Raw genomic sequence first — 22107 nt, forward strand, 5'->3', positions numbered from 1 at the left:
CGAGACAATCAACGCAAACATGGTGATCAGCTGAGTTGGGCAAAACTGGTGTGACAAGAGCAAGCAAACTTGACGTTTGGAAACTTGTTTTCTTCTGGTTTTAAAGAGATGGACCCTACGAACAAATGTTTTTACGTATGAGCAAACCCCAAGAACTAGGCTCAGCAAGCGCACATTCATAGAGAGCATTGTTCCGTAATGGAAACGATCCCGGAAACCGGATTCCGAGAAAAAACCCTTCGCGAGTGTGGACCACTTCCAAAACCACTCTTTCAGCCAAGTCACGGTATCTTAATCCACAACGTACTCGTTCTCAGTATTTTCCCACACTCGGAAAATGGAGCCCCCCCAATGACCCAATACACATCTTCATACACTCTCAGAATGCCGAATCACCCGGGTTTACAGTTTGATTATGTTGGGAATGGGTGTGGACAGTCAAATGTCGCTGGCACTAATGCCGCTTCGGATAAACGAACGAGGTCAATACTTGTCGTAGAATTTGGGGACATAACCCCAGTTACTACCAATATACAGGAATCGAATCGAATCTGCGGGCAGAATATACCCCGGCTCGTATTCAAAACCACAATACGAGGAAGGAATACGCAGCCGTCTACAAGGAGCGGCTTGCCACTCATAGCTCGGTCAGCAGAGCAACTTTGCTCCTTTACACAGCAGGGCAACACGGCGTTTAGATCTATGAACTTGCAGAATCTTGCCAATCAACCTGTTAAATTTTTTATATAAAAAAGTCTCCGGCCGGTAAAGACTTCAGAGTCTAGATTAAACTATACAATTTGTCCATTGAGGAAGAATTGGCGTAAGGAGAGAATTCAAGCCCTCTATGCTGACCCACGCGTGCTTCCAGGCCGCAGGAAGGGGAGGGGGGTGTTTCACAGCCTCTTCGTTTAAGCAGGGGGCCTCATCATTCCATGTGGACATTTAATCACTGGCAAACCGACTGGAATGGTCTTTATCTGCCACCAAGGCATTGTAATGCTCACCAGGCCAAGCCGGAATCAGGAGATACTAGTTCCAATTACGACATCGCCGGCGAGGGAAATCGCGCATTGAAGACGGCTACCACTACTCTTCCTTTCGAAAACGCCTGCTTCCACTTGAGAGGATAGGACTAAGCGGCACCCATCCGTACATGTTTATATCTCAAATGTTTGGAGTAACGTGCTGCTACATTGACAACCCGAAGATTAGTACCTCCCTCCCTAGGCCAATAACCTTTTGTTTTGAGAGGAGCAAAAATAAGATGAAATGTTGCATTCGTGCTTAGGTTCATGAAAAAAGACAGAACAAGCCGAGATATTGCAGCGAGTTCCGCATAGCCAGGATCACTCCTTAACGACACCGACAAAGGGGAATTCAATTTTCCCGCTCAAAGACAGGAAGACGTCGAGGCAATTGCAAATGGGACAGGGCGGGTTCCCGCTCAAAACAACCAGCCCGAGGGCAAGCTGACAAAGGACGTGTGTCAGCTTACGGAGGAAGCTGGAGTAAAGCCGGCAGGGTCCATCCACGTTGCAAGGTCTTCGGAGGAATCCCCAGCGGCGATCGACGTCAGTCAGTTGGTCCGGTCAGGGTGCTGGCCTTTTAGCAGTCTGCGAAATTAAGGAGGGGTGAATCGCAGGACTAATCATGTAAGTCGAGCAAGACCGGGATAGGTGGTTGTTCATCTACTGTACACGAACGTACTGGCGGTCTAGACCTAGCTTCGAGGACGGGTATATTATATTAACATGGGGAGAGGCGAGTGCGTGATTTTATTGGACCCCTCCCCTCCCCTCGTAGAAATAGTGTAGAAGAAGCGCAAGCGAGCCGGCGAGCCGGGGAACTCGACAATCGTTCGAGCAGGCTAGTCATGCTCGTTCGTGGGTAGTTGGCTCGAGGCGTGGATTTGGGGACAATGTAATAAACTCAACCGGCTCCCAATGACCTTTGTTCCTCTGCCCAAATGAGGGGAGGCAGAACTTAATATGTTTCTAAGATTGCGTTCGTTGGGGGCGTGGTGAGATTAGCTGATGTTTTGTCACGACATTGACCCGGCCCCGACGTCTCCGCCACTACTCGGCATCTGATGCCGTTGGGTTCCTTGGAAGAAGCTTCGGCGGCTTCGGTATCGGGTTGGACGGGAGGTGCGCGCAGCGGTTCCCAGAAGAACTTAAGCTACGTTCCTGCGCGGCGGCGATCGGCAAAAGGCTAAATGCTGCGTTGGTCTCACACTAGTGTAGACAAGATCGAGCAGCGCGCAATGCGACGTGACGGAAGGGAAGCATGACGTTACAAGATTCCGCGATCCCTTCTTTTACGGGCTTATTGTCCCTTTGGGAAGCGTACAACGGCGGGAGAGAGGCACCACCCCAGACGTTACAATTATGTTGGCGGCCGGTGGAGCATGCTTGCTTGGGGAGGGGTTCGCTTGGCGGGAATTTTTTATATTTAAAATGATTTCGGGATTAGCGTCAGGGGTTAGGTAGTGCACTAGGAAGGTGACTTTTTTTCCTTCTTTTTTTCCTTTGGCTATCTCGCGAGGGTTCGTGTGACGGGCAGGGTTGCAAGGGTCCGGGTCTGAAAAGTCTCCCAGGCGATCATTGGGAGGAGGAGGGGAAAACAGAAAGGCCTAGATTTTCGGGAAATTTTTTTGGATTGTTGGGCGCCAGAACGATGAATTACCTTGTACCCTGAAGTGGGCGGGTGTGCCAGATGACTGGATGACTCGAGGGGTTTGCCAACATTTCCCTTTTTTGGTTACGCAGCGCTTGATGCTTGGCGCAGGGCGTGGCGGCTATTTTGCATGATGATCCATGGGGCCGGAGAGGGTAGTTCTTTTTCTTTTCTGTCCGGTATGATGTCAACAAAGCGGGGTTCCTGTCAGAGACGCGTTGGTGATATATGAAAGATGGGAAGAAGAAAACTGCCCATGGACGACTTCGAGTGAGTTGGTGTCGATGATGCTGAGAGCGCAGAGCACCACAACAGTGATGGCTGACACTCGCCGGCGGTGATTCTTCACGTTGGAGTCTAAACCTAGCTAGACGGAACTTTGTATTACACTACACGACAACGTGCTGGCGGGGACAATAAGAAGCTAGTACATACTATGGATTCTCATCCATGGTGATGGATGTCTTCATCGCAGGAAAGTGATGGACATTAGAGACGCGCGAGTGGCCGAAAAGGAAATCATGAAATCGTAGCTAGGCGAAAAATACCAACGTCGACAATTAACAATCGTCCCAACTCGCATAGCAACACTCATGAACTGCCAATCAAGCTGCGACTCGGTAAAGCTCAAATGTCAAGGCGACCCCGGCTGGCGTTGACAGGAGAGACAAGGATGAGGCGCAAGCGAGCACAGAAGCAACGCAGAGAACAGACGACCCGAGGAGCGCTAGGCTTTCAAGGGGGCGCTCAGCGGATGAATAGCTGGAAAACGGCACAAAGTCTCACCATCGTAAGCCCTCCGTGCGGTTGGGTGTCTCTCCTTCAGGCGCCCTATTCCCCGGATTTTCGGGATGTTGTCCCCAAGACACTCACTTCGTCCGGTCAAGAGTCGAGCTTCGGACCAGGGCGTGAAACCAGGCGGCCATGGGGGCTCCATTGGTGGGATGGGCGGCGGCACCCCTGCATCTCCACCTGTTTGACGTGAATTAAGGAGGACGGGAGACGCTGCTTTTCTCTGTTCCGAAGCTCTTGGTAAAGAGGACCCGAGGGCGCTAGCTAGCTAGCTGGTGCTGGGCCCGGACGCCTGGATGTCATACGAAGTACGAAGCAGATACTATTAGTGCATCAATCATTGAATGTAGCAGGCCGCATTCGTCCCCGAGTCTCTCGTCTGAAGGTTAAGAATTAAGATCGGCTGTTCAGGCCTTGAAGTGGTGCGGGCCATGTTTGCTGGCAGACCAAACCCGGGCCGCAACTCAAGGGAGGGGAGGGGTGGCTCTGTTCAACGACAACCCCGGCATGGCTGACGGAAACGAGACAGTCATCTGTTGTTGGAGAAACAACGGAAGTTTAACACAGAGTAATAGATGAGGTCGACACCACCACGGCGAGCGAGGCCATCGCCAGCGCCCAGAGCCATGGAAACTCTCATGCATTCGTACACTAGCAAGCGTCTGGTCTATGCTTGTTCCCTCTCGGTTGGCGTTCGTGGCTGACCAGCCAAAGCCACCCCGGGCCGGCCGGTGGAGTCGAGTCGAAATTGCGTCCTCCGCTGCGTTTGCTGTGGTGAAACGGCCAGGGAGATTTGACCAGCCCAGGATCGTGTGCAACCGACTTACATGCGCATGCACACTCACGCAGATGCAGCATACACCCCTACGGGACCTGGTCGCTGACACCGCGACGACCCCCCCTACCCTTCCCCCCTACGAGCGGGCTAATATGGGGGGGATTTCTGGATATGCTCCATTTCGAGGATCGTCGTCTTGTTTAAATGGAGGCAAGCACCACACCTCCTAGCCTTTGGAGAGCTTCTTTTCCGCTTCTCTCTTCGTTCAAGGGATTGTTGATCATCTCCTTGCCCAACCGACATTCTTTTTTCAAGTGACACTCGTTCATTCGCTCATTCATTCATTCGTCAAGGCCTAGTCCTTCGAGAACAACACGAACAACACAGACATACGAACCCCGTGATCACTCAAACCAACACCGACCAATTTACATTCATTTTTTTCTTGGGCTTTGAAAGTTCCCCCCCTCTCGACAAACGAAAATGCGTTTCCTCTCCGTCCTCGGCTTCGCGGCCGCGGCCGTTGGCCAGCTGACATCGACGTCCCTGGAGAAGCACGTCGACGTGGCCACGCTCGCCAACTCCTTCAACCCCATCAAGGAGGCCTACTGGACCGGCTACCCCCACCACCGCCGCACTCCCTTCGCCGTCTCCCCCGACGGAAAGTCGGCCTGGCTCGCGTACCTCGACTCCTCGGAGAAGGGAGTCCACGTCCAGCCCATCGACCCCACCACCTTCGCCGCCACCGGCACCCCCGTCACCATCTCGGGCGGTGAGGAGGCCGGCGGTCTTATCGCCCACAACGACGGCTTCGCCCTCCTGACCAACGAGCTCCTCTCCGGCGGCCCCGCCGACACCCCCATTGCCGTCCTCTACCGCTACACCAACGGCAAGGAGACGTTCAAGACTTGGCTCGGCGGCCCCAACGTCGACGGCTCCCAGGCCATGGCCTCTCCCGACATCAACGGTGACCTCGTCTTCTCCGAGAAGGCCGGCTACTACGCCGCCTACATCGTCGTGACCGCCTACCAGGGCGACGCCACCGGCCACTTTGGCGACGCCATCCGCTACATCGACACCGCCGGTAAGCTGACCAACATCGCCGGCGCCTCCTCCTCGTGGGGATGCTCCCACAACACCGGCATCGCCTTCGAGGCCGCCGACGCCGCGCCCTTCGCCTCCCTCTGCGCCGAGGACCAGGGCGCCATCTGGCTCAACACCAAGACCCAGGGCATGGGCAACGACGGCGTCAAGGTCTCCAACGAGCACGTCATCAACGGCGGCGCCAACGAGGCCATGGGCGGCATGAGCGGCTCCTACAGCGTGCTGGCGCGCTTCATCGGCCAGGACTCGTACATCTTCTCCTGGGTCTCCCGCGGCGCCAAGGACCTGACGCTCAACGAGTGGATGGGCACCGGCTACACCAACTCGGTCAACCGCACCAACAACCGCAACGTCGCCGTCGCCCTCTTCTCGGACAAGAACACCCTCGTCGGCGACCAGGCCACCTCCGTCGTCGGCTCCGCCGACGGCGACAAGCAGGTCAACTGGATCACCTCGGGCGCCAACGACTGCTCCAACGCCCACGCCGCCGCCTTTGACGGCTCCAAGGCCCTCGTCTCCTGGGAGGAGATCTCGGACCCCATCTGCGACTTTGACGCCATGGGCTGCCGCGGCGCCTTCGCCGGCACCAAGTTCCAGATGGTCGGCAGCGACGGCAAGAAGGTCGGCGACGTCATCAGCTCCGACGACACGTACGTTGCCGGCGACATGGTCACCATGTCCGACGGCCGCATCTGCTGGCCCTACGTCGCCATGGACTGGAAGCTCGACGGCCCCCAGCAGGGCTCCCCCGTCACCAAGGTCTCCTTCGCCTGCATGAGCGGTGGCGCCGGCAACGGCGGCAGCGCCTCTGCCGCCCCTTCCTCCTCCGCCGCCGCCGTCTCCAGCGCCGCCCCCGTCGCTTCCACCACTGAGGCCGTTGACGCCGTCGCCTCCAGCGCCGCTCCCGTCGCCTCCGCCGACCCCACCTTCGTGTCCGGCACCGCCCCCGAGCCCATCTTCGAGACCATCTCCGGCCCCGCCTACACCCCCACCGCCGTCCCGGAAGCCTCCGCCGCGCCCACCACCTCTGAGGCCGCATCCGCTCCCGCCGAGTCGGCCGCGTCCGCGTCTTCCTCCTTCTCCGCCCCTGCCGGCGCCCCCGAGCCCATCTTCGAGACCATCTCCGGCCCCGCTTACACGCCCACCGGCTCCGTCCCGGAAGCCTCCGCCGCGCCCACCACCTCTGAGGCGGCGTCCGCCCCCGTCCAGGCCCCCGCGTCCGCCTCCTCGTCTTTCTCGGCCCCCGCCGGCGCCCCCGAGCCCATCTTCGAGACCCTGTCCCAGGACCCCGTCGCCCCCTCGGCCACCGCGCCCGCCAGCGTCCCCGTCGAGACCCTGCCCGAGACCCCGGCGACGACCGTCTCCGGCGCGAAGCCCGAGCTGACGCAGAGCCCCTCTTCCGCCCCGTCCAAGACCAGGACCAAGAAGCACCGCACTCGCACCCGCGGCCGCGGCGGCTTCGGCAACGGACCCCGTCCCACCGCCGGCGCCAGCGTCAGCGGCAAGGCGCCGTGCAACACCCGCACCACCGTCCACACCGTCTACGTCACGGCATAAGCGGAGAAGCACATGTCGGAGGAGGTAGAGCCCCCCCGGACACCCCTACCTTGCTCGTGGGGATGAAAGGAGAATCTGGATGGGTGGAGAAGAGAGAGCGAGAGAGAGTGAGCAAGCAAAATAGCAAACCTCTTTTTGTAAAAACAGAAACAGAGTGAAGCGATTTGGGCTTTGAGATTTTCATGTACATACTATGTACGGCCTGTACACACAAACACAACCTTCCCCGTCTCGCATATCCTGTCCCAACTCTCACCTGTGAAGAAGGGCGAGGAGACGCGAGTCTAGGCCAGTGGCCGAGTTTTTTTTTCATCTTTTCCAGCATGGCAAATTGAACAGAATTTTCCAGTTCATCGTCGGCGGTTTTCCGCAGTGAGTTGAATTGAGTAGCATGTGAGATGTGAGATTGTGCTCCACGGTTCTTGGTCCGGCTTAGTCTAATCTTGCGAAGAGGGGGTCCCCCCTGGGTAGTTCTCGAGGAGGCGACGACAGTTATATTTTATTGAATTCGACTCAAAGCAACGCAGCACGATACCCGGGGAGGGGATCCTGATGTCGACAGGGCCACGTGCGAGCGAGCATGGTTGATGAGTCGTAAGCAACGCCGAAAAGCGACAGAGGGAAATGAGCAGCTCGCCAAAGCGGCTACGACGCCGACGGGGAGAGGCCATGGGCCGGATCTGGCAACCAATGGGACCCCAGCCGGTGCCACGTCGGCCCACCTGTAGCCGGCCGGCAGCCAACCACAGCGCCGGGCACGCCGTTAAAATGGCCAATTAATTCCCTCGAAAAATCCTCACCCAAACATCGCCCCGACGCTGTCGTCCCCCAAAGAGAGAATTAAGAGGCGGCCTAAACACCACGAATGGACGGCCACTGCGGAGCACGCGCCACGCGCATGCAGGCCGGGCCCCTGTCGCTTCTGCACCCCTTCAGGGGAGCGTCGCCTATGCCTGCCAGGTACGCTGCAATGGGATCGGTATTGGGGTCTGAAAGGGCTGAGCTGACAAGGGACGACAGGCCAACGACGACTCTCTCGCGGACATCGATGTCCTAATTGGGCGTTTCTGTTCCGCCCAGAGAGATATCGTGCCCATCAAGAGAATCGATAGGAGGCCATGCCACGACCAGGCCGGCCAATCACCCGCTCGAGATCATCTGAGCTTAAACTTCGTTGGCCGTTCTGGGAGAGGACCCCTGGCAGACCTTAATTCTCCCACCTGATCCTACCTGACGGCGCATCGTCCCCGACTCCATCGTCATCACCACCCCCCTCGTCCAAAGGATCCCTTGCTGCGTCGCAAGCTCTTGGGGAGGAGCGTGCAGAGCGCGCAGAGGGACGAAGGGGCGCCCCTGGTTCGCCGCGGATATGGCAGACATGGCAGATATGGCTGACGAGGCCCGCTCGCGGCCAGCTTCCGATCACGCCCAGGACCTGGCGCAAGTCATCACGACCGAATCGGGCGCCCGCCAATGTATCGGCCTTGCATGCGCCGCCTCCAATGCCCTCTGTCCTCTCCGTCCTGCCCTGAAGACCCCTGCCTCGAGGAAAGGGACGCAGATAAACTCATGGCCCGAATAGGCATCACGCCATCGGCCGCTGCGTCTCGCCCCATCCAGTCATGGGTTGTATACGCCTCGAGGGAAATGCCGAGAGACCTGGCCGGCTTCCCTTTGCCGGCATTCTCGCTTTCGCCAGTTGGCCAATGTCACCTGCAATCTGCTGACATTCTGTCCCGAAAGGAGATAGGAGAGAGACAACGATGGAGAGGCAGAGAGGGGAGGGGAGGGGAGGAGGCATGAGAGGGACGCGCATCCGCCTGCCGGGCTCCTATATAGCTTAGTGGCCGCCTCTCCCGTCGAGAACCCTTGGATGTTGAAGCTGCAGCACCTGCTCGTCGGTGATCTCGCGTTCGTCCAGTCGTTCTTTGCCCAAGCCTAGCCAACAAGCCAGCTTAGTTGCTGTGCGTCCTCTCTTTCCCCCCCCAATATTACCACACACACTCTCTCTATCTAGTTTCTTAATCATAATCCCCCCTTTACAATGGTCCGTCCGACCCTCGCCGGCCGCCTCCTGGCCGCTCTCCTTTTCGCCTCCGGCGCTGCCGCCCACGCCGAAGGGTGTGGCTGCTCCGCGGATGGCGTCCAGCGCGTCACCTACATCGTTGTCGAGATGCCCGAGCAACCCGAGCAACAGTCTTCCTCGACGCTGACCACCCTCCCTATTCCCACACCCACCGGCAAGTTCACGGCACAAGCCGCCCATGTTGTCGAGGACATCCCGGCCTACGAGCCTCTCGTCAAGCCGCAGCCCGAGCAGCTCCGGCCCGCCGCCAACACGTCCCATACCTTTGGCCCTTCCATCGCCCCCGGCATCGATACCAAGGACCCCGTCAACATCGTGCCTGCGGCCAATATCTCGCTCTACTACTCGGCGTCCGAGACCGAGGAGCAGGGCTCCATCAACATGACGCTCGCCTTCAATAACCCTGCCGTGGTTCTCGAGTACGTCGACGCCGTCAAGACGGTCGTCTGCGGCGACGACGAGCTCACCGTGACCTTCTCCGACGCCGACGCCTTTGACGAGGCCGTCAAGGACTGGTCCGAGTCCGAGGAGGGCTTCATCCTCATCACCAACCACCTGGGCAACTGCGACGCCGAGTTCGAGCGCGGCTTCTTCCTCGCCACCGGCCTCCAGTCCGACAAGGGCGAGCTCTCCATCACCGTGGCCGCGTCCAAGGAGGACCTGGCCAACATCGCCGGCGAGTGCGAAATGTCCTTCTCCTCCCTGCCCGCCGCCACCCTCTCGAAGCGCCTCACGCTCGACCCCAGCGTCTCGCTCACCTTCGCCGAGGGCCTGGCCGACAACACGGTCCTCTACAGCGACGGCCAGTACGTCAACATCACGGCCGACGAGGCCTGGTTCAGCTCCACCATCACCTTCTCGGGCTACCTCAAGTACAACTTCTGGGGGTTCAAGCTCGAGGCCCTCTACTTCGACCTCGACACCACCTTCGACTCGGCCGTCGGCGTCTCCGTCGACGTCGCCGCCTCCTACAGCCACTCCCTCAAGTACGCGCCCGACGCGCTGTCCTACTCCCTCGTCTCGGTCCCGGGCATCGTCGAGCTCGGCCCGGGCGTCGCCTTCGCCGTCGGCCTCGACTTTGACGTCTCGGCGGCGGTCGGCGTCACCGCCGGCCTGAGCGTCGCGCTCCCGGCGGGCAACGTGCACCTCGACCTGCTGCACGGCGACAAGTCGTCGGCCACGGGCTGGGAGCCGCAGTACAGCAGCTACGCCAACATCACGCAGTCGGCCGACGTGCGCGTCGACGCCTCCGCCGACGTCACGGTCGAGCTGGCCTTCAAGCTGCTGGGCGGCCTGGTGGACCTCAGCTCCGGCATCACGGCGACGCCGGGCTTCGACAACCGCTTCAAGCTGCGCGGCGCCCAGAACCTCGAGCTCGCGGGCAACTTCACCGCCAGCCCGACCCGCGCCGGCGCCGACCTGCCCGCCGACGGGCTCATCTGCGCCGACAAGAACGGCGTCGAGTTCGAGACCGACTTCTACTTCAACCTGACGGGGTTCGCGACGCAGTGGTGGAGCGGCGAGCTGTACAGCACGCGCGTGCCGCTCTGGGATCTGTGCTACAGCTTCTGAGCGTGCGTTGCCTTTTTGCTGCCAGCCGGGGGGGGGAGGGCCCAGGTTTTATTACAGTTGTTAAGTTAATTACAGTGGTTAACGACTTTGGCCCCCCCAGAGAAACCAATAATGACTTATTTCTTAATGGTACAATAATATATATATCCCTAGTCTTGTTCAAAACGTCTCTTGCGTCTTCCGTGCTCCGTCTTCTGTCCTTTTTGCGTGGACTCTTTTTTTTTTTTTTTTTGCGAAAACTTGACTGCAACATTCTGTCGCGTCCACTTTTTCGCCATTCTTCTTTCTTTTCTTCTTCTTCTCCCGTCTTCGCCTTTGACTTTAGACTTTTCATGGTCAACTCGTAACCGCGTTGGCATAACCAACGACGGGCCCGCCCCACGACCAGAATATGCCGCATCAAGACATGATCGGCCGGGTTTTGCAGGCGATCACGGAACCGAAACCGCAGGGACGAGAGCGCCGGGAGAGGAACGTGTGATTTCCAAAATTAGCTGCCAGAAAGAATGGGGGAGACGGGGGCGAAAAAAACAAGGGTCGACCTTTCGACTGCCGCCGCCTCGAAACCGAGACGGCCTGTCGATCCGCAGGACGCTCAAACCCCCACAATCCACCCATCCAACACCATGTCCACTCCCCTTCCTCGTCGTCGTCCTCCTCCCCCGGGCCCAGGACCGTGGCTCCCCGGTTGCCTACCGTATTCAAGCTTACTCTGCGGACACTGGAGCTTATTTCCCTCCGTCTTCTTTTTTCGTGTTGCTTGCTTCCCTGCCTGCTTTGCGTGATTGACTGCCTCGACTTCTGCGCGCGCTGGGCGGACGGCGTCCGTGTTTCAGCGTGGCTGGATTCCGCCCGACCCGGGTTACGGATGACACATGACGTTATTCCTCCATCGGATGGCAACGGAGACAGAACCGGACGATACTGGCAGCCAAGGAGGCCCCGGACGGGCTGGACGGTTCCAAGGACGGGCAAGCAGGCCAAAAAAAGAAGAAGGTTTAAAGAACAGAGGGAAAAGCGACGAACCCACACTACTAACACCATTGTGCACTTGGGACGACAGTAGGAATACCATTTTGCGAGGCAGAATGCCCTTTAAACCTCCAACGCAAATACCCAACCACGTGATTCTATAGTCTTGGGATTGGCAGCCAAATATAAGAATATAAGTCTGTTTACCTGTTCGTTATTTCTGCTGGCGATTCTGCCTCGTCAAGGTAGTGAGTGGTAGTGTTGTGTGCACACTGCTCTCCCTCTCCTTCGCCTGCTTTGACTGGGCTTGGCGCTTACGCGTTGAGAAAGCATCTGTCGTTTTTGCCCCCCTCCCATTCTTTTCCTTTTCCCTCGCTGTAACCGCTCGACGAGCCAAGACGTGAGAGTCGATGATTACTGTTTTGGATGAGGCGAGGCGGCTCGGCCAAGACTTTCTTGGTTGAGACGACCCGAGTTCCTGAGACTGATGCGACTCGGCGAAACTTTTGTGGGTATGCCCCGGCGTTTTGGATGGTCGAGGGGCGCTCTGGCGGGCCAAGACCATATCTCGCCAACCAAGATTCTGGACTACGTGGGAGAAAAAAAAGACGACGTCGATCCGAAAATCCAAACTCCAAAGTCTGGCACATGCCATGGTCACAGAGAGCGCTGGCTGGGATTCCGACGGGGGAGCCTGTGTTTCATGAGTCGTTCGGTCAATCCCTCTCTCGCTCTCCCCATGAGATGGCAGCTCACCTCCGGGGGGTTCGACTCCACCGCGGCCGGACTTCAGCGCAAGAATACCAGATGATGGCGAACACGGGGCGAACGCATGGAGGGGAGGGGGGGGAGTGAGCGGCCATCGAGGACGGGATATAAAGGCCATCGTCTTGGCCACGATAGAAGAGCGTGTTGGTTCTCGCTCCTCACCCCATCGCATCGCATTCATCCATCAACCTTCCTTCTTTTTCTTCCCCTTTTCACTTTGAGCCAGTCTCAGTTTCTCTTCTCACGACCAACTACTCGGGCAGTAGTCAATCTTTATATTCTTCTTTTTTGAAATCTTCGTATTCTCGCCTTCCGTTGGTTCACGATACCCTCCTTTCTCTCACACACACTCTCTCTCGCACGCACATAACTTCCATCTCTCAGACAAGATGAAGTTCTCCACGGCAGCCATCGCCCTCCTCGCCGGCGTCGTCGCCGCGGCGCCCGCATCCGAGGCCGCCCGCGGCCGCCAGCGCCGCGCCAACAACGGCGGCAGCGACCTCGTCCAGCAGCTGCAGTCGACCTTCAACCGGCAGAACCCCAACGGCACCCCCGCGGCCGCCGGGGACCCGGACGACCTCAACGGCGACGGCGTCATCAACGTCTTTGAGGCCGGCGCCCAGGCCAGCAAGCGCAAGCGCGGCGGCGGCGGCGGAAACGGTGGACAGCAGGCTGCCGGGGCCGGCGGTGCGCAGGCCAAGGGCGGCAACGGCGGCGGCAACAACAACAATAACAACAATAACAATGCTGCCGGCGGCAATGCTGCCGATGACGAGGAAGACGCTGCCGCGGCTGGCGGAAACAACAACAACAATAACAACGCCGGGAACGGCAACGGCAACGCGGCGGACGAGGAGGACGCCGCCGCTGATGATAACGCTGCTGGCAATGGCAACGCGGCGGATGAGGAAGACGCTGCTGCTGCCGATGGCAACGCCAACGCCGGCAACGGCAATGCCGGAAACCAGAAGAACGCTGGCAATGGAAATGCAGCGGGCGGCAATGCGGCGGATGAGGAAGATGCTGCCGCCGCCGACGGAAACGCCAACGCCGGAAACCAGAAGAACGCTGGCAACGGAAACAACAACAACAATAACAACGCAGCGGATGAGGAAGACGCTGCTGCTGACGATAATGCTGCTGGCAATGGCAACGCGGCGGATGAAGAAGATGCTGCTGCCGCCGACGGAAACGCCAACGCTGGCAACGCCAACGCCGGAAACCAGAAGAACGCTGGCAATGGAAACAACAACAACAACAATAACAACAACGCAGCGGATGAGGAAGACGCTGCTGCCGACGATAACGCTGCTGGCAATGGCAACGCGGCGGACGAGGAAGATGCTGCCGCCGCTGACGACAACGCCAATGCCAACGCTGGAAACCAGAAGAGCGCCGGAAAACAGAAGAATGCTGGCAACGGCAACAACAACAACAATAACAACAACGCTGACGAAGAAGATGCGGCTGCGGGCAACGACAATGCCGACAATGCCGACAATGCCGACAATGCCGACAATGCCGACAACGCAGACAACGCAGACAACGCAGACAACGCCGACGACGCCGCCGGGGGCGCCAACAACGCAACCGCCAATGCCAACACTTCCTCCAACAAGTCCTCTCGCAACGGCCGCTCCCTCAACCTCTACGCCGCGCGCAGGATCGCCCGCGGCCGCCCCTCTCGCCGCACGTAATTCTCCTCGTGGAGGCGGGTCCGCTTTTCCCAGCGGTGTCTCGAACAGGGGACACTCCGAACAACGAGAGTGACTCCGACTCTGACAGCGGCAGAGGCAGAGTCACAGGCAACGGCAAGAAAAGCACCGAGGGCTAGTCGTTTTCGTCGTCCAAAAAGGGCGGGGGAACCCGACCAGAGGGCGATGGCGGACATGGCCGGTCAGGCGACGGGCTCGGAGCGGAAGAGAGTTCTGCAACGAGGTGTCGGCCTGGCTGCTCTGGACATGGGCTTGGATTTGCCGAGCTTTACGAGATTCGGTATGACGAGCGAGGTTTGATGATAATTCCAACCGGCATGACTTTGTTGTAGAAATGGAAAGAAAGTCTGTCTTTACTGTATTGATAGTTTAAAACGAATGATATTTTGTGATGACTCCAGTCTGATCCCGGATGTGATGTGGATGTGATTTCAACTGTGATAGGGACTTTCGCTGTCTCACGATGCCTTGACGAGCATTGTGGCTTCCGGGTTCCAGACGAGAGCTTTGATATCTGTTTGCATGTCCCTTGGTTACTAATCAAGAAAATGAGGGTTGTGGTAGAGTTTGCGTATGATTAATGCTAGTAACATGTTTTCTTCAATCATACTAGACGAGGTATTGGCATCGTGTGAGCTCAGCTTCTGCGAGTAACAAGGTGCACTTCTCACTGAATGCGACTGAAAGCTGCCATTTTGAGTCTATAACTGTAAGAACAAACGCACCATTAAAAATGCGATGAGGCCCAGGACGCAATCTGAACTGTGATGCGGGTCGAAAGAGGCAATCGTACCAATCCCCGACATTGCCGCTGTCGCACCGCGAGCCGGCGGCGCAGATCCGGCTTTTAGTTCGCCACGGCCCGCCGAGCCCCCAGCGCAGTGGGACCGGGCGTGGCGCCGGGGCAGCTTTAGCAGCGCCTGTAGTCTTCTATGACGACCCTGTTGCGTCAACCCGCCCGACGTCACCAGCAAGTCACTGGCTGCGCATTTCAGGTCTTGCGACGAACCATGCCATCACGGCCAATTGCCGTACATAACATCAGAGCGGCCGCCATTCTACAGCAGACTTAGTTGTACTTTTATATAACTACATTTCGAACACCATTGATCGACATCGAGAAGATCAACATTGACATAAATCGGGAGAAGCAAGTACCATAATAATACCAGACATCATGGCTTCACAAAGTACCGTCTTCCAGCTGAGCGGGACATGCAACACCTACGGCTGGGGCAAGAAAGGCCGCGAGTCCCTCGCCGCGCGCCTCTGCGAGAACACCCCGGGCACCGACTTCAAGATCAAGGACGACGAGGCCTACTCGGAGATGTGGTTCGGCGACTACCCCGACTTCCCCGCCCGCGTGCTCGAGACGGGCGAGCTGCTGAAGGACGTTCTGGACAAGAACAAGGAGAAGCTGCTGGGGCAGAAGGTGATTAAGGAGCTCGACGCGCAGCTCCCCTACTTGCCAAAGGTACGCCGCCGACCCATGAACTTCGTTTGGACCAGATTGACGGGCCGTCTGCTAACACGCGCCAGATCCTCTCCATCGCCAAGGCCCTCCCCCTCCAGATCCACCCCAACAAGTCCCTCGCGAGCAAGCTTCACGAGCAGGACCCGGACAACTTCACAGACTCGAACCACAAGCCCGAAATCGCCGTCGCGCTCGGCCGCTTCGAGGTCTTTGCCGGCTTCAAGCCTCTCGGCCACATCTCCCCCATCTTCAATATCCCCGCCCTGCGCGACTTCATCCCCGACGGCACGAGGCAGTGGACCGACGAGACGCTCCGCGAGGTCACCCGCCGCATCCTGCTCGCCGACGAGGCGACGGTCGAGAAGGCCTCCAAGGCGCTGGGCGACACGCCCCGCGAGGAGCTCGGCGGCAACGCCTACGTGCTCCAGCTGCTGCCGCGCCTGCAGGAGCAGTACGGCAAGGGCGACCCCGGCACGCTGGTCGCGCTGCTGTGCATGAACTTCCTGGTGCTCGAGGCCGGCGAGGCGCTGTACATCCCCGCCGACGGCATCCACGCCTACCTGTCGGGAGACATTGTCGAGTGCATGGCACGGTCGAACAACGTGCTCAACACGGGCTTCTGCCCGCCCGGCGACAGGAACAACGTCGACCTGTTCAGCAAGACGCTGACGTTCAAGGCGCACAGCAAGGCGGACGTGCTGCTGCCGGCGGAGAGCAGTCCCAGGGGCGCGCGGGGGCGGACGGTTGTCTACCGCCCGCCGCTGAGCGAGTTTGACATGCTGAAGACGGACCTGGACGAGAATAACAGCGCCGAGGTCATCAAGGCGGGCGAGGGGCCCGCTGTGGCCATCGTCACCGCCGGCGAGGGCGTTTTGGAGGCGGATGGAAAGAAGTTTGACGTGAAGGCCGGCTACATTTACTTCATCGCCTCTGGCGTTGAGGCCAAGTGGGAGAGCAAGGGCGCCATGCAAATCTTTACGACGGTGGTATGAACCTGGGGTGGGATAGACAAAAGCTTCGTTGTAAAAACACATGTAGATAGATGTACGACCTAATGAGATGATGATCATAGACATCTTGAATTTGCGAATGATCTTAGCTGTAATCCGTGTCATGTCTAGTGGTGTAATTATTCTACATTTAATCCGTATAATCCCAAAACTCGCTGCACCGTTCCAAAAAACCTTCATTGTGCGAGTGCCCCTGAACGCCAGCTGCCCATTTCGAATAATTCCCACAACCGGGTCTTAGGCCCTCGGATGATGATCCTTGCTCATCGCACTCTTGACCGCGTTTTCCACGGCGAATGACAGGTCCAGATGGAAAAACGGCCTGTTAACCCCCCCAACGGCGCCCAGCGACCGCATCCTGCCATCCTTGAACGCCAAGTTACCTTCCTCCATCACTGAAGACGAAGACTGCTCCGAATCGCTCGCCACGCATGCCGCCGATTTCGGCGGCCCGGCAACGACCCGCTGCCGCTCGCAGAGCATGGGCGGCCGGCCCGCCAGGTCGGCGAGGCTGAAGACCGGCTCCCACCCGGCCAACTGCCCCGTCGTCGTGGTCGGGCACCCGAAGCCGGACACCGAGAGCGCGCGGCGGCTCCACCGGTTCCGCAGGCCGGCGAAGTGCCATTCGACGGGGTCGGGCGCCGCCCACCGGTCCAGCTGGTTGCGGAGGTCCATCAGGCCCTCGACCGCGCCCGAGTCCATGTTGTTGACGGCGGAGCAGTCGAGGACGACGGCGCGGAGGAGCGGCTTCATCGTCGCGGGGGACTCGGCGTCGGTCTCGACCGCGGGCGGCGCGGGGACGGGCTCGTTCCACGGCCGGTCGCCGGGGTGGTCGTAGTGCGGCGTCGTGGTCCGCCGGGTGCAGCGCGTGACGTGCTCGATCAGGCGGTCGACGTACTGCGCCTGGTTGAGGTAGTTGAAGCCCTCGGTGAAGCGGTAGACGAATACCCCCGGGTAGAGCTCGCCGATGTGCACGGCCGGGTTGGTGCCGTCTCGGCGGTCCAGCGGGAGGAAGACGTCGCGCGCTGGCGCGTGGGGAGGCGACGAGGGGGGCTTGTCGTGCGAGAGCGTCTGCGAGCTGCTGATCGAGTGGCGGTCCGAGTCCCTGTGGTCGGCGGCGCCGTGGTCCGGGTGTTGGTGGACGCGCAGGCGGCCCAGGAAGCGGCCCTTGGCCCGGGCGAGGCGGAGGAGGAGGAGGGCCGCCGACATGGCGACGGTCACGTAGATGCCGTCCTCGAGGCTGGTGAAGACGGAGACGAAGACGCCGGTGAAGTAGATGAAGACGTCGGGCGGCGACATGAGCCACGACTTGAAGATGTGGTCCGGCGAGGTGATGAGGTTGATGACGGCGTGGATGATGAGCGCCGCTAGGCTGGCCATGGGGATGTAGTAGAGCACCGAGGTCAGGGCGTACAGCGCGAGCAGGAGGATGGCGCCGTTGAAGACGCCGGCCATCGGGGTCTTGACGCCGGCCTTGGACAGGATTGCGGTGCCGCCGAAGGAGCCGGTCGAGGAGTAGGCGCCGAGAAAGGGGCCGAAGAGGTTGGTGCAGCCGATGGAAATGAGCTCCTGGGACGGCTGGATGGTGTAGTTGTTGATGCGGCCGAAGGACTTGCCGATGGCGATGTGCTCGATCACGAGAATGATGACGGTGGCGGGGAGGTCCGGCAGCAGGGCCGAGATCAGCTTGGGGCTCAGCGTCGGCGGGCCGGCGTGGGTGAAGCCCTTTGGCAAGGTGCCGGTGATGCGGAACTTGTGCTCGCCGGCGTCCAGCCCGCGGTTCACCAAGAAGCTGACGAGCGTGTACAGCAAGATGGTGAAGGTCATGCGCAGGGAGCAAAACATTTCCCACATGCGCTTGCGCTTCGGCTGGGCCCTGGCCATGCGCTCGCAGTACCATTTGATGAGACCCAGCAGGAGCAAGGCCGTCAGCCCGATGGCGGCGTCCAGCTGGGCCCGGGGGAGGCCGTGCGCGGTGTCGATGAAGACGCGGTAGGCGGCGGCCTTGGAGTTGACGCCGTCGATGCCCAGGAGGGAGGGCACCTGGCTGAGGGTGATTGTGATGGCGGCGCCGGTGACGAAGGCGGAGATGGCGACGTGGGGGATGAACTCGATGATCCAGTCGAGGCGGAGGAGGCCGAAGACGAGGAGGACGGCGCCGGCGAGGAAGGCGAGGGTTTTGGAGATTTCCTCGGGCTGAAACTCCCCCGGGTGCTCTTCGAGGACTTTGGCGCTGACTTTGCCGACGAGGAGGGAGACTACGGCGGTTGCCTGAGGGTCTTGTTAGCTTTATGCCGGCATGAGGATGAGATGTGGGTAGCTCTTACGCCTATTGCGATGTCTTTGGACGTGCCGAAGATCCAGTAGAGAGCCGCGCCTGTGAATGATGTGTAGAGGCCGTATTCGGGGCTGAGGCGTGCGAGCAGAGCGTATGCCATGGCCTGGGGGATGACTACAAGACCGAGAGTAATTCCTGGCCGCTATTAGTTATGGAGTCTTATTGGAAAAAGAGTGCTGATAAAGGAAACCCGGTAATGCTTACCCGCGATAGCGTCTGAAATGAGCCAGCGAGTGTTGTATCTAAGGATCCAATTTGTAAAGGGGAACAGGCTCTTAACGTAGCGGGTTGATCCCTCTTTTGTTGGTACTTGTTCCAGCAGCCATTCCTTTACTGTAGGGTCCTCCTCGTAGTAAGGCTCGTGTGGTGAGATTGTGCTGGCAATATGGTTGTGTAATTCCTGCGTCTGATGGCGGGTGCTAGCCTCGAGGTCGATACCAAGTATCTTTGCCAGTACAGCACCAGCTTTGCTGGCAGCCATGTTGGGCAGACTTTTGCAGTTACTTTATCCGATGTCTGTGTTGAAGAACTGTACGGGGTGGTTTGACGTGAGGTCATTGAACGCTGTCATCCAGCACAAAGAATGGCACAAGAAGTACAGATCGTCGTCGTTCAGATGGAGGCAAAACGGTACAGCCGAGTGTGATCCGAACAAGACATGGGCTGGTTATAAGATGGAGCAACGGCTGTCTCGAGGCATACAGTTATCAAGAAGCCGCACCGCCAGCCGCCTTGGCGCCGACTTATCGGGAGGACAAGGAATGCCTAGCTTGGCTGCAGACCGGGGAAGACAACCCTTACGTTATGGGGCTTGACCCGGCGATCTAGAACGTTGACTCGAATTTCTTTGACGTGATAATGGGGTAAGCCCGGCGGCCACTATTGACTCGAAAGAGTTTCGGGCCTCTTCCACAGTGACGAGACAAAATACGAACAGGAAGACAACGCGGAGATGCCGCCGGTGATACCTAGACAGCATCATGTCATGAGGTGTCTGGTGCGGTCCTCCTTCCCTGCGAATGTCTGTTCTCACTACCGCGATGCCCCATGATGCCGGCACAGGCTGGGTCCTCGGCGACCAAGAACTCGCTCTAGTGCCCTAGGGGTGGATCACGAACGTGGTCGGTGAAAAATAGCTTGGCTTGCGTCGCCGATGTGGATGATGGACGTGGATCCGCATCATGTTGACGGTGGGTGGGTGTTTATCGTCGGCCGACAGCCGTCCCGGGGCTGGCGCGCCGCGGCTGTCGGGACGCGGGATCCACGAGGGGACGGGCTCGGCCCCGTTTGTCGGGGATCGATGGAGATCACGCTTCCCTGCTTCGGGGACTAAGGCTGGGTGTTTCACGGCGTGTTTTCATTCACATGATGCGGCTCTTGTGGTTTGGAGCGAATCAACCCCAACCTCGTCTCGGCGTTTGTCTCACGCAACTGGGCATCGCATGCAAGGACATGGACATGAAGAGAGAGATGCACACTTGGAAAACACGCCGTGTCCGCCTGTCAGAGAGAGATAAGAACGATGGCTTCCCCGGCACTCGGCCTGTAGAGAAGACGGCTCGTGTATGTTGCGGCGGCAATTGGAGTCTCTCTCGGTGGCGTCGGTTGCCGTCAAAGTCGGGCTTGTGCAACGACGGGCACATGACGGGCATGAACGACGGGTCCATCTTTAGTCAATATTTCCCCAAAGACGTCAGACTACGCCAATCGCTCTGCTGGCCTTGAATCGACCGGCTTCTCATTACCAATGGATACCGCTATCCCGAGCGGGCTGTTGGAATGATTGGGCGTTCAATGCGGTGCGGATGCAACATCGCACTCGTTGTGAGCAACCTGCATGGCTGCTGCATCAACAAACAACAGAGTGCAAATGACGTCGATTGTTTGTGTAATGAGTAAAGTGATGGTATATAATGAGATTGGTGGCCACGAATCTGCAACCCCATTCCAGATTGCAAACAATCTGGATCTTCGGCTCAATGGTCTAGAGGTATGATTCTCGCTTTGGGTTCTGACATTGTCAATCAACTCTGCGAGAGGCCCCGGGTTCGATCCCCGGTTGAGCCCCTTTCTTTTGCTTTTTGCGCATCCCATCAATCATTTTTGAGTTTCTCGCTTCTTGCTTGCAATTGTCGTTCTGTCTTGGAATGATGGCCTGGAGAGCGTACGGCCATTGCCGGGGTCGACACGGAGCATGTGTGGGTCGCGGGAGTCGGGCCAAGCTAACAACCCAGCCCAGGCCCGGTCAGTTAGGGCCATTCATCCATCCCTGTTGACCTTGTTCGCCTGGTGACTACGGCGTGCCCCCAAACTCTAAAAGCTTGACGATGTTTCTATCTGTCGGCCGAAAAACTCTACTGACATAGCAGGAAACCTGTCAAGAATGTTTTCGTTGAAACATCGGATCATCCAAAAGTATAAGAGGCAAGGTGTACCGGTAGCTTATTCCACGAGCATCGCACTAAGTCCACGGCCTAACCATAAGCCCCGAGTTTATTTATGAGCTAAACAACGTGCCGGGTAGAATATGGTTTCAGGGGAGAGCCCGAGCTTTCGGACTGTTATTACGAGGGGAGCTGTGGTAGTCACACGCGCCCCTCGGAGAGTTGTCCGATAGCCGTCCGCCATTCTCGATTCAATGGGCGGCTAAGTGCCGGCAGCAAGAACACGCCAAAGTCGGCGGATACAGTCCAAAAGCCCCAGGAGCCGCACGTATCTGGGTCTTAAACCGCCATGCCGCCGATCATTGGGCCGTCCGTGGGGTAACACACGTTCCCGACGGCGCGGCTTGGTAGTCAAAGTTGCCACAGGTGCGTGCATGGCGATGGAATAGTTGATGCGATCTGCCGTCGGCTTTCCAGATGCCAAGAACGACGGGCGCCTCACTTCTCGTAGTATTCTCGGGCGCACCTGAATGGCACTGACTTCCAACACCCGCAGCTGAGGCCTGCATATGCGTGCGCAGGTTCCGCAAATATCACGGCTGACCCGATTTCTCGGGTTGTCCAACGCCTCGTGCCAAATAAACATGCCGATGCCTGATTCCAAGAGTTCAAGGCCCCGCAGGGTATGGGTTCAAGCTGTAATCCTGCAGGAACCACTAGCTTCACAGTTGTTGTCCAGCGCACGGCGTCCATCCGATCATAGACAACTGCTAGTTGAAAGTTCTGGACTTCTCCTCCGCGGCTCAGCAAGCCGATACACTTCCCTGGCGGGAAGTCCGATCACACCCAAAGGACGTATCTAGATTGTCGCCAACATG

At 58.5% G+C, this 22107-nt stretch overlaps 5 protein-coding genes across 5 annotated transcripts; 4 read left to right on the top strand and 1 right to left on the bottom strand.

Moving 5' to 3' along the window:
• Positions 1 to 4732: 4732 nt before the first annotated feature.
• Positions 4733 to 6910, top strand: EsH8_VIII_000331 (uncharacterized protein; the record flags this gene model as incomplete). Its single annotated transcript, XM_083269373.1, has 1 exon — positions 4733 to 6910. One exon carries the CDS (start codon positions 4733 to 4735, stop codon positions 6908 to 6910), a length of 2178 nt encoding a protein of 725 aa, XP_083129141.1.
• A 2044-nt stretch (positions 6911 to 8954) lies between these two features.
• Positions 8955 to 10568, top strand: EsH8_VIII_000332 (uncharacterized protein; the record flags this gene model as incomplete). Its single annotated transcript, XM_083269374.1, has 1 exon — positions 8955 to 10568. One exon carries the CDS (start codon positions 8955 to 8957, stop codon positions 10566 to 10568), a length of 1614 nt encoding a protein of 537 aa, XP_083129142.1.
• A 2129-nt stretch (positions 10569 to 12697) lies between these two features.
• Positions 12698 to 14005, top strand: EsH8_VIII_000333 (uncharacterized protein; the record flags this gene model as incomplete). Its single annotated transcript, XM_083269375.1, has 1 exon — positions 12698 to 14005. One exon carries the CDS (start codon positions 12698 to 12700, stop codon positions 14003 to 14005), a length of 1308 nt encoding a protein of 435 aa, XP_083129143.1.
• A 1195-nt stretch (positions 14006 to 15200) lies between these two features.
• EsH8_VIII_000334 (RmlC-like cupin domain-containing protein) lies at positions 15201 to 16489 on the top strand (the record flags this gene model as incomplete). The annotated part of the gene is made up of 2 exons (XM_083269376.1): positions 15201 to 15497; positions 15563 to 16489. The coding sequence occupies 2 exons, from the start codon at positions 15201 to 15203 to the stop codon at positions 16487 to 16489; spliced, it is 1224 nt and encodes a 407-aa protein (XP_083129144.1).
• Positions 16490 to 16744: 255 nt separating this feature from the next.
• EsH8_VIII_000335 (SLC26/SulP family anion transporter) lies at positions 16745 to 19326 on the bottom strand (the record flags this gene model as incomplete). Its single annotated transcript, XM_083269377.1, has 3 exons — positions 16745 to 18778; positions 18835 to 18980; positions 19050 to 19326. 3 exons carry the CDS (start codon positions 19324 to 19326, stop codon positions 16745 to 16747), a joined length of 2457 nt encoding a protein of 818 aa, XP_083129145.1.
• Between the last annotated feature and the right edge of the window lie 2781 nt (positions 19327 to 22107).

Source organism: Colletotrichum jinshuiense, chromosome 8, assembly GCF_051148585.1.
Source record: "Colletotrichum jinshuiense chromosome 8, complete sequence".
Lineage (NCBI taxonomy): Eukaryota > Fungi > Ascomycota > Sordariomycetes > Glomerellales > Glomerellaceae > Colletotrichum > Colletotrichum jinshuiense.